The sequence below is a fragment of the Conger conger genome, chromosome 8 (genome assembly GCF_963514075.1).
Source record: "Conger conger chromosome 8, fConCon1.1, whole genome shotgun sequence".
NCBI classification, from domain to species: Eukaryota; Metazoa; Chordata; class Actinopteri; order Anguilliformes; family Congridae; genus Conger; species Conger conger.
Window position 1 is genome coordinate 16,896,386 of NC_083767.1, and position 14,075 is coordinate 16,910,460.

The following is a 14,075-nucleotide window of genomic DNA, read 5'->3' on the forward strand; positions in this document are numbered from 1 at the left end:
ATTTTCATTTCCAGATGTTCAAACGGGAAGGGAAGTGGAGAGAAAGATGGAGAGAAAAGGGGAGAGAGAACAAGAGAGAGAGGAGAGAGTGTGTGTGTGTGTACATCTATTATCTGCTGGCCTGCTCCATGCTTCGCCTGGTGCTAGAATTCCACAGCCGCCAGCGTATCTGTGCTCCTTACGAGGAACCGAACGGCCTGTGACGTGCAGCGAGCCAGATGGACAGACACACAGACGGGCAGATGCGCAGACAGTCACGCGGACAGATGGACAGACACACAGACCTCATTACAGGCTGTGAGAATGGGCTGCCTGAGCCGTTCCCAGTGCTGGAACGGGAGACTCGCGCTGGAGGTCTGCGGCTGATAAATTAAACACAACTGCTCTCTCTGCCCTGCGAGCTGTCGTTCCTCAGTCACATGGGGGGTGTATTAATACCCCCCCCACCCTCATTATTTTTTAATTCATCAATTGGCTCGCTGACTTTCTGCAGTCCAGATAGGGCAGCGATGAGTGTCCTGAACTTGTATAGTCAAAGCAAACTAACCGTCAGCTTATTAAAGGCATGACACCATGAGGGGAGGGGCCTGGGGCCTGCATCCTGTCTCTTGATTGGGCAAGCAGCCTGGCAATGAGGAGGGGGCTGTGAGAGGGAGGGGGGGGGGGGTGAGCGCGCAAGCGGAGGGAAAAAGAGAGAGAGAGAGAGAGGGAGAGAGAGAGAGAGGGAGAGAACCCGTTAGATGCACAGAGCCCGTAATAGCACATCGGACACTGCAGAAACCAACACTGCCAGAGAGAGGGCGAGAGAGGGAGGAAGAAAGAAAGGGAGAGAGAAGTATAAAGACTGAAGGAGAGAGATAGAGGCAGCGAGAGGGTATAAGGGTATGTTGGAACAGAGAAGATAGAGGTAGAGATAGAGGGAAAGTTGAGAGCAGCGCTGTGGTCGACGTAGACCGGGAGGAAGGGATCGGAGCGGAGAGCGGGACGCTGAAAGTTGCTCGGCACAGAAGCGGTATTTCTGTAGGAGAATGGACGCTTCACACGGGACGTGCGCGTACTGATAACAGGAACTACAGGAGCGCCTCGGCGTGTGTGACGACCTGCCACGCGCCACACACACTTTGGACCGAGTGTGTGTGTGTGTGTGTGTGTGTGTCCTTGCAGCCGCATGTAACCCTTTTCTGAGCTTCTCGTTTTCTGAAACTTTTCTGTTTCTTTGGAAATTAGACGGAGGGAAGGTGTTGACAAGGGTGACTTTTGGGGGGGTGGGGTCAGAGACTGTGCCTTTGTGACACCCCCCTGGTACAGGGGGGTCCCCTGACCCTCTACAGCAGGGGTCATCAAATCTAGCCCTCGAATCCAAATCCAGCCCAGGTTTTCCTTTCTCCCGGGTACTCAACTGAACAGTCAGTGCTACCGATTGGCCAGCCTGTCTTCACACCTGCCTCCCAGGTAAAGGGAGGGTGGAAAACCAGCAGCGGACTGTGCGTTGATGCCCCCGGCCCTGCGACATGGAGAAGTGGAGCAGCGACGAGTCGGTGCGACGCAGCCCGTCGCTGGAGAGCCGCGATTCGGACGGAGCTTCGGCCTCCGCGCCCCCGTTCAGCGGACGCGGGTTCACCGTGGGAGCGTTCTACGGCTCGGCCATCCCCCGACCCGCGCCCGACGCGGCCAGTGCCAGCGCGGAGGGCAAGAGCGAGGCCGGGAAACGCGGAGTGCTGAGGGGGAGCAAGTACGTGGTGTTTTACCTGGACCTGTCCTTTGTGTTTCTCCTAGAGTTTAAGAAGTTCAGCATGGCCAGAGGCTGCCTCTGCTGTCTGAAGTACATGATGTTCCTCTTCAACCTGGTCTTCTGGGTAAGTCCCCTGCTCCTACCATTTCTGTCTCCAGTCAGACCTGTGGCAATTGTTTTGAATTCAAATACTTTTCTACCCTTTACTGGTGTATTGAATGAAATACTGAAAAAAGTGCAAACCCCTCTTTCTGGTCCTCTAGGTTGGCTCAGTTGCACCAGACAAGTTTAGTTAGAAAAGTCTTTAAATCTGGAGCTGCGGTGGCGCAACAGGCTAAGACGCAGCAGACTCGCGGTTGCAGTTCGCTGCAGTTGCACACCGGGGACCGGGGTTCGGTTCTTGGTCCTGCCAAAAAGCCAAGTTTGGCCAGCTCACGTGGAGCAGCAATAATTGGCTCGCTGCTTCAGAGGGAGGGACTTAGTAGGAGTTAGTAGATAGCCGCACGAAACAAGCACCTTGGGTGCCTCGAAATCACGGTTACAGCTTGGGAGGCAAGACGGCTTGAAGAACGCGTGTCGCTCTCCCGTTGGCTGCTGAGGGACGGGGTGTGGGCGGTGTATCTAATACTAGCTCTAATTGAATCAGACGGGGTCCAATTGGCTACCAAAAAGGGGAAAAAATCGGATAAAAATTATTTAAAAAAAAAAGAAAAGTCTTTATATCTAAAACAATTACGTATTTGACCCACACTGCTCACACTGTCTGTTTCCAGTACACACTGCTCACACTGTCTCTGTGCACTGGAAACAGAGACAGTGTGACTAGAAACAGTCACACTGCTCACACTGCCTCTGTTCCCAGTGCACACTGCTCACACTGCCTCTGTTCCCAGTGCAGTCACACTGTCTCTGTTTCCAGTGCACAGTCACACTGCTCACACTGTCTGTTTCCAGTGCACAGTCACACTGCTCACTCTGTCTCCGTTTCCAGTGCACACTGCTCACACTGTCTCTGTTTCTAGTGCACACTCACACTGCTCAAGCTGTCTCTGTTGTTGGCATTGACTTGAGTTGGCTGCTTCTGGCAGTAGGTCAGTAGTCACACTAATTATGATGCTTTTCTACATCCTTCTGTGTTCTGCTGTACACTGCACATGGTAATTAATTTGCATGCAATTTCTAGTTCTCTTTTGAATGTGTGTCCTGTTGGGGGTAGCCGTGCATTAAATTAATTATCAGAAATAAGGTATATTTTAATGTACCTTCTCCTCATGCTTGGATAGCCTTGACTCTACCCTGTGCAGTTGTTCTGAAGGAGAATAGGTTATGCTGTCAGAAACCCAAAATTGGACCGATTGGGACCATGCTGGGGACCTTTTAAGAATGGGTTTAATGTGTTCTTGTGAGCAGCAGTTGTGGTGCGAAGGATATTGTCAGTGTGCATAGTTTGCAGGTGTGTATGTGTATGTTATTTCAATTTCAAGCGTCATTGCCTTCCAGGGCTTACAGAAAATGCCTCAGGCCCTGTTTTTCAAATCATGGTTCTAGAGGGCTGACAACTGCTGGTTTTCAACCCTCCCTTTACCTGGGAGTCAGGTGTGACAGTCTGGCCAGGCTGTAGCACTAATTATTCAGTTAATTACCGGGAGGATAGAAAGCCAGGGCTTTTTTTTTTTTACCATTTTATCACAATTAAACTGCTGTCAGTTGTGAGGCACAGTATTATATACTTCATATGTGTGTAGATATAATGTAAAACTAGATACATGCACACTGATGTAACCTTCAGAAATAACAAAGAGAATCCCTCAGCAGTTGTTCGGCAGATTGCCCAGGTCTGCTTCTCTCTTTGTGTCCTGGAGTGGGATAATGGATATTGAGGGATTATGAAATCCGGGAGTATTGTGAAAGTGTAGACTATAAGCTTAGGTTGTGCTTATGGGCTCAGGTTGGCCTTTGTATGCAGGATCACTGCTTTGCAGCAACTCGTGTGGAAACTGTAAAATATGATGGCACAGATCGTGCCTCTGCTAACATGGGAAACAAACTTACGGATCGATGTTAGTAATGTATCCACCACTCTCTCTGTAACACACGACTTGCAGCCTTCTGACTGGTGCTGTAATGCACTGCTTTCTTTCCGATTACCAGTGTAAGGTTATCATTCCCTGATTGGGAGTGTTGGTTACTGCACTCTGGGTGAGTGCTACTCTCTGACTGGTGCTATAATACACTGATTTCTGTTCTCCAATCGGTGGTGTAACGTTACCGTCTCTTGATTGGGTTACGGCACTCTGGGTGAGGCTGTAACACACAGATTTCTGCTCTCCGATTGGTGGTGTAATACATTGCTTACCACACTAGGGGTGTAGTGGAGTGGGGTTCTAACTTGCTGCTCTCTCTTACTGTACTACTCTTTTATTGGGGCTGTAATGGCTGTGCCTGCTCTTGGCAGATGTAATGCTCTTCTCCTCTCCCCTTGGAGTACAGCTCTTAATATAGAGCGTGCTCAAAAAATAGCTTTCACACATGCGAGAGGAGCCCAGTTAAGGCCAGGTTACCATGGTTCCCGACGTACTTCAGTGCCATAACCTCGACCCGGCGTGAAGGCCAGGGGTTAGGTATGGTCCGAGCTGGCACCACACAGGCCAAATGTGTCGGCCTGTCCGTCACGCCGCCATTTTGTGCCAAGGGTGTGGTGGAGCTTTGGGGCATGTAGAATATGGAAGATATTAACAGAATGCATTCTGGGCCTGTTTCTCAGGTCGAATCTCATAACTGTCTCAGGTTCTGTTTAATATGCTAATGGGGACCAAGCTGGAAGCACAATAATCTGCATAATCGGTTTCAACTTTTTATTTATTAAATTTCTTTCACTCTCTTTCTCACCCCCCTCTCTCTCTCTCTCTCTCTCTCTCTCAATGTATCTAATTTTAGTGTTCTTTTTTGGACATTTATTACCAGTGGAAATTGGCCTAATTCTGTCCTCCAATCATTTTTCTTTATACATCTAATTTCATATTTTGACAGGATTCTGTAGGCAGGGTTTCTGTTGGATACTTATCCCATCCAGTGCAGTCTTGCTGGCTGAGCGTATGCTATAAATCACTGCCATATAGCGCAATCGGCAAGATGATGCTGTCAAAGATTTTGGACCGGATATTAATGGGAATGTCTATGGAATATAATTTTCTTATGATTGCATAGAAAGCTCTCCAAGCATTGTCTTACATTATTTCTCAATCACTATCAGAATAAAGTTACCTGTCCTCCCCCCTCCATCTATCTCTCACCTGTCCATTGCTCTCTTTATCTCTCTATCTATCTCTCTTTTTCTCTGTCTCTCTATACATCTTCCCGTCTCTCTTTCTCTCTTCCGCTTCTCTCTCTAGACTAATTAGAGTTTTGGCACATTCACTTAGAAAAACGGGGGAGTTCATTGGGACATCAGTGATGGGGTGAGTGCAGTGATAAAGTGTGACTTCCTGTAACATACCCGTAGTGTAGTCCTGTGTCCCGTAGGCCTTTGTCCATGTTTCCCGCAGCTGAGAGATTGTCGATGCTAATATCTTCCTCTCCTGTGAGATAATGTATGCACAATACAGCAGTCAGCATTTGGAAGCAGATTACTGTGAAATCAATGCAGGTACACTGCGTCCAGCTAGCCGAGTGTGAAAGGCTGGTCTGTACACCTCTGCTTCTTCATGCCTGGGTCTCCTCGTGGGTTTATGAAGAGCCACGATTACATGTAATTATATTTATATACAGTGGGCTCCAGAATTATTGGTATCCTTAATAAAAATTGGGGGGGAAAGGCTGGGTAAAATGTACAACATGGATACTGATCTATATTTTGTGTTTAAACATATGGGAAAACTATATACTTTTATTTACTCTCCTGTTTATTTCTTTTTTAAATTTTGTGATCTTATTTTTTCTTCTTTTTAACCACAGACAATTATTGCAGATCAAACAAAGTGAAATTGGCAACACAATTTTACTCTCAGTCTAAAGCAACTATTCATTCCATTTTCGCAACAGGTTACAGGGTAGAACTTCTTCTCTGTGGTCACTTCTGGTACTTTACATTAGTTATTTAATTGGATAAACTTCACTTTTATCCAATATGTACCCGCTTGTGCACTTTGTGTTGTACGTTGCCGTGGATAAGAGTGTCTGCTAAAAGCCTGTAATGTAATATGATGTACAAAATGGATGCGGAGCATGCTTAGCAGCTGCATAAGAAACTTTTCTGGGAAGTCATAGTACTACATGTAAGACTAGCTCTACTACATTTCTCAGTAGCTTGTGGTGTGTGCTAATCCAAAATAGCTATCCACATCAGTGACCTAATCAAGACAATAGGCAATCTAAATCACCTTCAGTGAGCTAATCCAGAATTAGCATCTCCATCACTAAAATGTCACACAGGTCACTAGGGACCTGTTGGTTTATTAACAACTCAGTAATACCTGAAGTCAAGCTTTTATACCTCTTTTATACCTCTGCCAAGCTCAGACGCGCCTACTACAGATTGCAGGTTGTTTTTTTAATGTGTGTGTTTTCGCAAGGGAGTGAATTTTACACAGTTGAAGCTGAGAAGAGAGACCAGGGCTGCTTATTTAACAAGCCCCTCTTTTCAGTGACGTTATTGCACATTAATACTGCTCCACTAGGCTTTTGAAAATGGATCATATAGTTTTACTGCAAATGCTGCCATTTCAGCTCATTAAATGAGGCTGATTGATAGTACAGTCTTTCTCTGTCACCAGATGGAGTCCCATCACTCTTTTTATAAAGTTTCAGCTATTTTCCTTCCTTTACTTGCAAGGAAATGAACAGTGTTTTGATTTATTACTGTATATGTATTTAATTGTGTTGCACTGTGTTAGGTAGCATGTAGCGTTGCATATAATTGTATTGAATTGCAGTTGTGTTGTGTGGCATTTCACTCGATGTTATTGTGTATTGTGTCAGTGGGAGAATCGGGAACCTTCCTTTGGCACAGTACTGTGGGGCATCTTGAGGTTGCTTTCCCCTGCTAAAGTGTTTGTTTCACAGCCTCTGAGTATCACGTCTTCCCTTCCTTACAGAGATTCTGTAGGGGATACTCCTCTCTCTATATCTCTCGGTTTCTCTCCTTTCTCTGCATCCTTTCTCTCTCAAATTCAAAATGCTTTATTGGCATGACAAAGTTTGAATTTGTATTGCCAAAGCATGGCGAGGAACATATGAAGATTCCAAACAAATAATTATTATAGAATAATATGATTGTATACAATAGCATACATAATAGACTACACATATCCATATGCATGTACTCACACATACACATATATCTCACTCACACACTCTGTCCCTCTCCCTCTCTCTCTCTCTCTCTCTCTCTGACTCTTAGACACACACACACACACACACACACACACACACAGCTTCTCCTCTTGAATTTAAAGCCATATGGAGAACTACATTTTTAGTCTTGGCTGAATAAGGCGTTATTAAAGCAATTCACAATCCTTCCTAAGCAACAAGCTTTTCACAAGTCAGTGAGCACATTAGCAGCGCTAAATTCCCTCTGGGACATGTATTGGTCATTTGTCGAGATGGAACGGGTGCAAACTGCTCTGGTTTAATGGACTCAATCTGCAAACGCAGTGGAGAGCAGTCTGTAATAATCTGCATCCTGCCCCGAGTTCAGCTTTTCAGCACAGTTCAGCTGAATATCAGGTGCTGAAATTGCTGTCGGATACCTAGCTGTGATTATTACCTTAGAGAAACGGAAAATAATAATTTGATCTACCGAACTTGCTCACAGTCCACACGGTATCACTTGTGATTGAGTAGCTTGCTCTGTTTGACTGGAGGAATGTAGCCGATTTCTCTCCTTCCCCACAGATATAACAAGGTCTTGGGGCAACTGGAGGTCATGGTGCATTTCTTATCTCTGTGTACAAACCTGGGGGGGCATGGAGTCTTTCTCCCTGAAAGTTTTATCGCTTTCTGGGGAAACCCAGAACAGCAGAACTATAGCGGGTCAGGGGTTCAACAAGGCAACAAAAAGCCACAAGGCTTTATTTTTGCAGTTTGAATGCCAATCTGAGACATTTAATTGAAATCATCAATTGAAAGTCTTAATATCTATGTACTGTAGAGGATGGTTTTTGAGGCTTGCCAGTTCGAATGCACATTTTTAGAAGCAGTTCCACTTTCAAGTGTAAACCAATGTGGTGGGATTCAGTTTAACATTTTTTGGCTGAAGGTGGAGATTACTACTGGCTAGATTTAACACTTTTTTGTCCATGTGAATGTGGTGATTCTTGGTGTTCAAACTGTTTGACATTCTTGATCATCTGGCTTTTTTTCAGTTTTTCTCCCTGGCTTTTTGGAATATTGTGCTACTTATTTTTGAACTTTGATCTTTTATGGACCATATTAGGAGAAACAAGCTTTTGTTTGACATTTTCTTTCATCAATTTCTATTGTGACCATCACCTGTATTCCATGTGTTATTTAAAGTCATTAAGCCATTTTCTTTAGATTTATACATTTCCTCATTTTAATCTGGTTGTGACCCAACAGTTTGATCTTCCTATCAACAAATTTGATTCAATTAATAATTGATATCTTTGATAATAATTACCAAATAAAATCAAATAAGCCTATATGTTGGATAAGCTTCTGACAGGGCTGATTCTGTTATCTCTCGCAGATAACTGCCTAACAGAGGGTCCAGGCTAAGTGGCTAAGGCGCACGGCTACGAAATTGTAAAATGGAGGACATCCATTTTGCGTTTATCATCATTTTGCAGGCGACTACGATGCCGTACTTCCTCTCCATATCAGACAACGCATCGCCCCACAGCTACGGAGCTGTGCGGATGGGGTGGTGCAGAAATGAGTTTGGTTCTCGGAGAGCTGTGAGGCAGTGGTACACTGCTGCATAATGCAAAAGGCCTGCTCCCAAAGGAGACAGCGAGCAGGGTTAGTGCAGCATGTTATGGATGGCCACGCGTTCTGTAGCTCTGAAAATAACGCCTGCTTGAAGGTCTCTTCTTCAGGTCCGAAGAGGCGTTTTGGCGTGAATAGGGTGACATTGGCTCAGGAGGTAAGAGCAGTTGTCTGGCTGTTGGAGAGTTGCTGGTTTGATCTCGCCCTGGTTGTGTCGAAGTGTCCCTAAGCAAGACATCTAACCTACAGTTGCTCCTGATGAGCTGGTTGGTACATTGCATAGCAGCCAGTCACCACTTGGCAGCCTCTGACATAACCCATCTGACCAGGTGACAGGGGAAGGTGGGTTTAAGAAGGCAAGGCTTTGGATAGCCCTGCATGTGTGCCCCTACATGGATTATAGTGCCCGTCGGTTATGGCTAGGGTTGGGTTCATTTATTGGGGTTAGGGTTAGGTCCATTTGTTATGGTTAGGGTTTATGGGTTGGCCTGTTTCTTAGGTCTAGGAGTTAGGGTCAGGTTTGTTTGTCATGGTTAAGTTTATGGGTTAGGGGTTACAGGTTTGAGTGAGGGTTAGGGGTTAGGGATATAGGGGGAGGATTAGGGGTTAGGGTTACGGTTAGGGCTAGGGTTGCAGTGAGGGTTAGGGTTAAGGTTAGGGTCACAGTAAGGGTGAGGTTAGTAAAAAAAATCTTTCACTACCAAGTTGTCCCTTATTAGGGCCCCTTGGGAGAGAAAGGTTTGCACTGGCCATTGAGAGAACTGGAGCCTTTCAGTAGTATGGTTAGGGTTAGAGAGAGTGTTATGGTTATGGCTATAGTTAGGGTTACAGTGAGGGTTATGGGGTTAGGTTTGTTTATTGGCTCTCCTCCAGCCCTAACCCTGCAGCACAAAAAAAAGGCCGAGGCTCCAAGTGGCTGCAGCCCTGCGTGGTTGTGGCTCACACACTCAGACATAAAAACTCTCCTACACACACACTCACATGCAGTGGACTGAGAGATGGAACTGTGTGTGGTAGAATGCTTGGGCAGGCAGACGAATGTGCCATATGGGCTGGTGTGGAAACTGCTCCCAGGAGGGTAAAAGCAGGTTCACGTCTCGATGAGCTTCTATGTCGGAACAGGCTCTTCTGCTCACTGCGCAGACACTGCAGCGGTATCACTTATCCTGTCATTTTCAGTGCGCATGCGATGCCACGACATCAGATATCCTGTCATTTTCAGTGCGCATACGATGCCACAACATCAGGTATCCTGTCATTTTCAGTGCGCATACCATGCCACAACATGAGGTATCCTGTCATTTTCAGTGCGCATGCGATGCCACAACATCAGATATCCTGTCATTTTCACTGCGCATACGATGCCACAACATGAGGTATCCTGTCATTTTCAGTGCGCATGCGATGCCACAACATCAGATATCCTGTCATTTTCACTGCGCATACGATGCCACAACATGAGGTATCCTGTCATTTTCAGTGCGCATGCGATGCCACAACATCAGATATCCTGTCATTTTCACTGCGCATGCGATGCCACAACATCAGATATCCTGTCATTTTCAGTGCACATGCGATGCCACGATATCAGATACCGTGTCATTCTCACTGTGCATACACTGCCAGGGCATAAGTTATCCTGTCGTTTTAACTGCTGATGACTGGATGACTGAGATACAGCCACTGTCCCGAAGCTACGGCTCATTTACCAGAAACGGCCATTAATTTACCAAAATGACCGTAATTTAGTTTGATTAATTAGCTTTCAGAGATTTTGGCTTTCCTTTATGATAATTTTTTATCTATTTCTAATCCCCTGGTGTTCATTCTCCTGTTTGGAAAGTCCCATCACTACAGCTCCATCTGTCCATTTTGAGAATGAAGATGCGCATTCGTCCCCCAAAATATCTGCAGGCGGATGGATCACCATCACTCTGTAGGGAGTGTTACAGCACTCCAAACAGACTGTGAACAGCTGGAGCTACCATACCTGTATCTGTACCTGCATGAGCAGTGATGGCATGTTAGTGCATGGACTGGTTGGCTGTTGACTATCTGTTCAGGTCTAGCAAGCCTGCAGCACTACTGCTTTGATTGGACAATACTTGTTGAATTGTGGGGCTATTTTTATGTTGTATGAGAGGGTGCTGATTTTTAAACACCTTTTCCACAGTAACATTTTCTTTTTGGTTTATTCGGAGGAAGAACACTCCAGCTCTGTCATTTTGGGAGGGCCATCTAATGATGGAATAGTCTAGAAAAATTGATAATTTGGAAAGTGGGCTCAGAGGCTTGTACGTTTCATCGTGTTGAAAGCCAACAGGAGCTAATCCCGTTGTCTGACGAAGAGCTTTCCCAGCAGAAACCGCTAAAATCCTTTGTCTGTGGGGCGCTTGTGAAAAGCAGAGGCTTCTTGTCATTAATCTCTTCTTAAAGAATATTAATTGCTCTTTCCTCTTGGGAGGTCAGTGTGGGGATCGGCTGCAGACGGGCACACAAAGCCTTCCCCTCCTAATCAAAAATTCAAGGATATTGTCTAAGCCATTTTCATTAAAATGGATTTGTGGCAGTTTGATTGTGTTTCAACATAGGCTATAGGAGTGGGGGTTGATTGTGGTTAATGTTGACTATAAGAGTCTGCTTGATTGTGATTAATGTAGTCTATAGCATTGGATTGTGGTTAATGTAGTCCATACATGTGGGTTGGATTGCAGTGATGTAGAGTCTGTTCAGCTGTCTAGGTGGCCAGATGTGCACTGCCTTCCAAAAGTATGGTAATGGTACAGTTAAATGTGTTGTTTTTGCTATATTCTTAAGGCATTTGGTTTTGAGATCAAAAGATGAATATGAGACAAAAGTCAAACAGCTTTTATGCTATTTATATGCACATACTGTATGTTTTACCATTTTAAAGGAAGAGCTGATTTTGTCTGTCACCCCTTTTGTTTTGTTTTTAAACTTTGAAAAGTCCATTTGATATACTTCTTGAGTAACTTTGAGTCAGGAAGCAGATGATTCAGTATTTAGTTTATTTCACCTACCTGTGATACAGTGAACTGGGAATTAAATTTTATTACACATCTAAAGCCCAGTCGACATCAAACGGCTGAATTGAGACAGGACTTGACATGGTCAGTTTCAGAAACACTAATCGACGAGAGCAGACTGGACAGTAAAACTGGAGACTTTCTTCAAAAATGTTCTAAAACCGCCTCGCTTGGTCTTGTCTGAAGTCTCGCTATTTGATGTAGAGTGGGCTTTACTGACAGTGAATCTCAAAGAGATATTCATTTATTTTTTATACTTACCTCATACTTAAATACTGCTGCTAGTCAATAATACCTATGTGGTACTTTGTTTCACTGAAGTTATGGTGATGACTTTTTCACTCACACCAACATGGTCCACCTGTATTTTTTTCCACCATTTTGTATGTTTTCGGTATTGCAGTGGAACCCGGCTAAGTGCTGCCCATTTTTTTGTTGTTGGTGTTGGCACACAGCAGGTGTGGTGTGTGCAAGGATCTGGAGAGTTTATTTTTAACAAACAAAAAGAGATGCTTCAGCAACCAATCTCCCACCCCACCCCACACCCTCACTCTTGGATTCAGTTTTTAATTAAAATTACAGCACGGATCAACACACTGCGCTAATGAGGAGACAGTCAGGAGGGGAATTCACAACGCACACACACGCATGCACACACGCACATACTAGGACACACTCATGCCACATACACAAACAATTTGCACCGATAAACACGCACACACACATACACACACACACACACAAACCACACACAAAACAATGCACAGACAACCTCAATCTCTCTCTCACACACACACACACACACACACAACTGCACACACAGAACTGTATATATGAACAGAGGACACATGCATTAGACATACACATGTGTGTGCAGACGCACAGACGCACACACACACCACAGCCCATCTTCTTGCTAACACCACCAGCTATTTTCACTATGTTTCTTGCTGATCTACAGAAGTAGGGGAGCGCCGCAGTAAGAGATGCATTCTCCTTGTTCAGTTACATTCCCCAGGAGAAGTCCAGTGTGTTTTCTAGCATGCTTGTCCTTCAGAGCTCTTGTGTCTCTAAAGATTAGTAAGGCATGAAAGCAGTGCGGATCTGGCAGTATTCATTCAGGCCTGCAGATATGGGAAATGCAACTTATACCCCCTCATGTAAAATTCAGCTCACATTCATCTAGAAATGCAGCGCACGCTCCTGTACAGCTGTCAATGCAGCTCACTTTCCTGTAAGTGCGGCTCACTCTCCTGTAAGTGCAGCTCACTCTCCTGTAAGTGCGGCTCACTCTCCTGTAAGTGCGGCTCACTCTCCCGTAAGTGCGGCTCACTCTCCCGTAAGTGCGGCTCACTCTCCTGTAAGTGCGGCTCACTCTCCTGTAAGTGCGGCTCACTCTCCTGTAAGTGCGGCTCACTCTCCCGTAAGTGCGGCTCACTCTCCCGTAAGTGCGGCTCTCTCTCCTGTAAGTGCGGCTCACTCTCCCGTAAGTGCGGCTCTCTCTCCTGTAAGTGCGGCTCTCTCTCCTGTAAGTGCGGCTCTCTCTCCTGTAAGTGCGGCTCACTCTCCTGTAAGTGCGGCTCTCTCTCGTGTAAGTGCGGCTCTCTCTCGTGTAAGTGCGGCTCTCTCTCCTGTAAGTGTGGCTCACTCTCCTGTAAGTGTGGCTCACTCTCCTGTAAGTGCGGCTCACTCTCCTGTAAGTGCGGCTCACTCTCCTGTAAGTGCGGCTCTCTCTCGTGTAAGTGCGGCTCTCTCTCCTGTAAGTGCGGCTCACTCTCCTGCAAGTACAGTACTGTGCAAACGTCTTAGGCACCTATATAACATTCTATACAGATAAGATTCTTTCAAGAATAATACAATGAAAGGTCCTAAATAAACATACTATCCATTTTACATTACATTTTATTAATTTGGCTGAATAGTTAAAAACTGAATCAAATCAATATTTTTTGTGAAAACTGCATCACTTCTCTGCCCTGCAGTTCCATAAGACAATCAGCAGGGAGGTTGTTCCAAGCATGTTGGAGAACTTGCCACAGTTCTTCTGCAGACTTTGGTTGGCTCCTTGCTTCTGATCTCAGACAGCCTTGATCAAATTTTTATGTAAAAAGTAGTCAATTGTTTACAGTAATATCTAACTTTTTTTAAATTAAAAACAAAAATGTCTCTGTAAAATTAAACCTATGGAAAATGAATATTTGGAAATCTCAAATGTGTTATTTTATACTAACACACACAAAAAAATAAACATATACACCCTAGACTTTATTATATATATGTTTATTTTTTGTGTGTTTTTTCAGTACTGTATATAATAAAGTCTAGGGTGCCTAAGACTTCTTGGCAGG

At 45.0% G+C, this 14,075-nt stretch overlaps 1 protein-coding gene across 2 annotated transcripts in view; it reads left to right on the top strand.

Moving 5' to 3' along the window:
* The window catches only part of LOC133134797 (tetraspanin-9-like), a 42,690-nt gene that overhangs the window by 18,281 nt on the left and 10,334 nt on the right, over window positions 1-14,075 (top strand). Inside the window, exon 3 of one of the 2 annotated variants that reach the window (XM_061251212.1) lies at window positions 1,777-1,856. In XM_061251212.1, the coding sequence (XP_061107196.1) occupies window positions 1,794-1,856 (63 nt within the window). In that variant the 5' untranslated portion in view covers window positions 1,777-1,793. Of the gene's footprint in view, window positions 1-752; window positions 1,857-14,075 lie in introns of those variants that run through there. The other variant, XM_061251210.1, reaches the window with a different exon arrangement.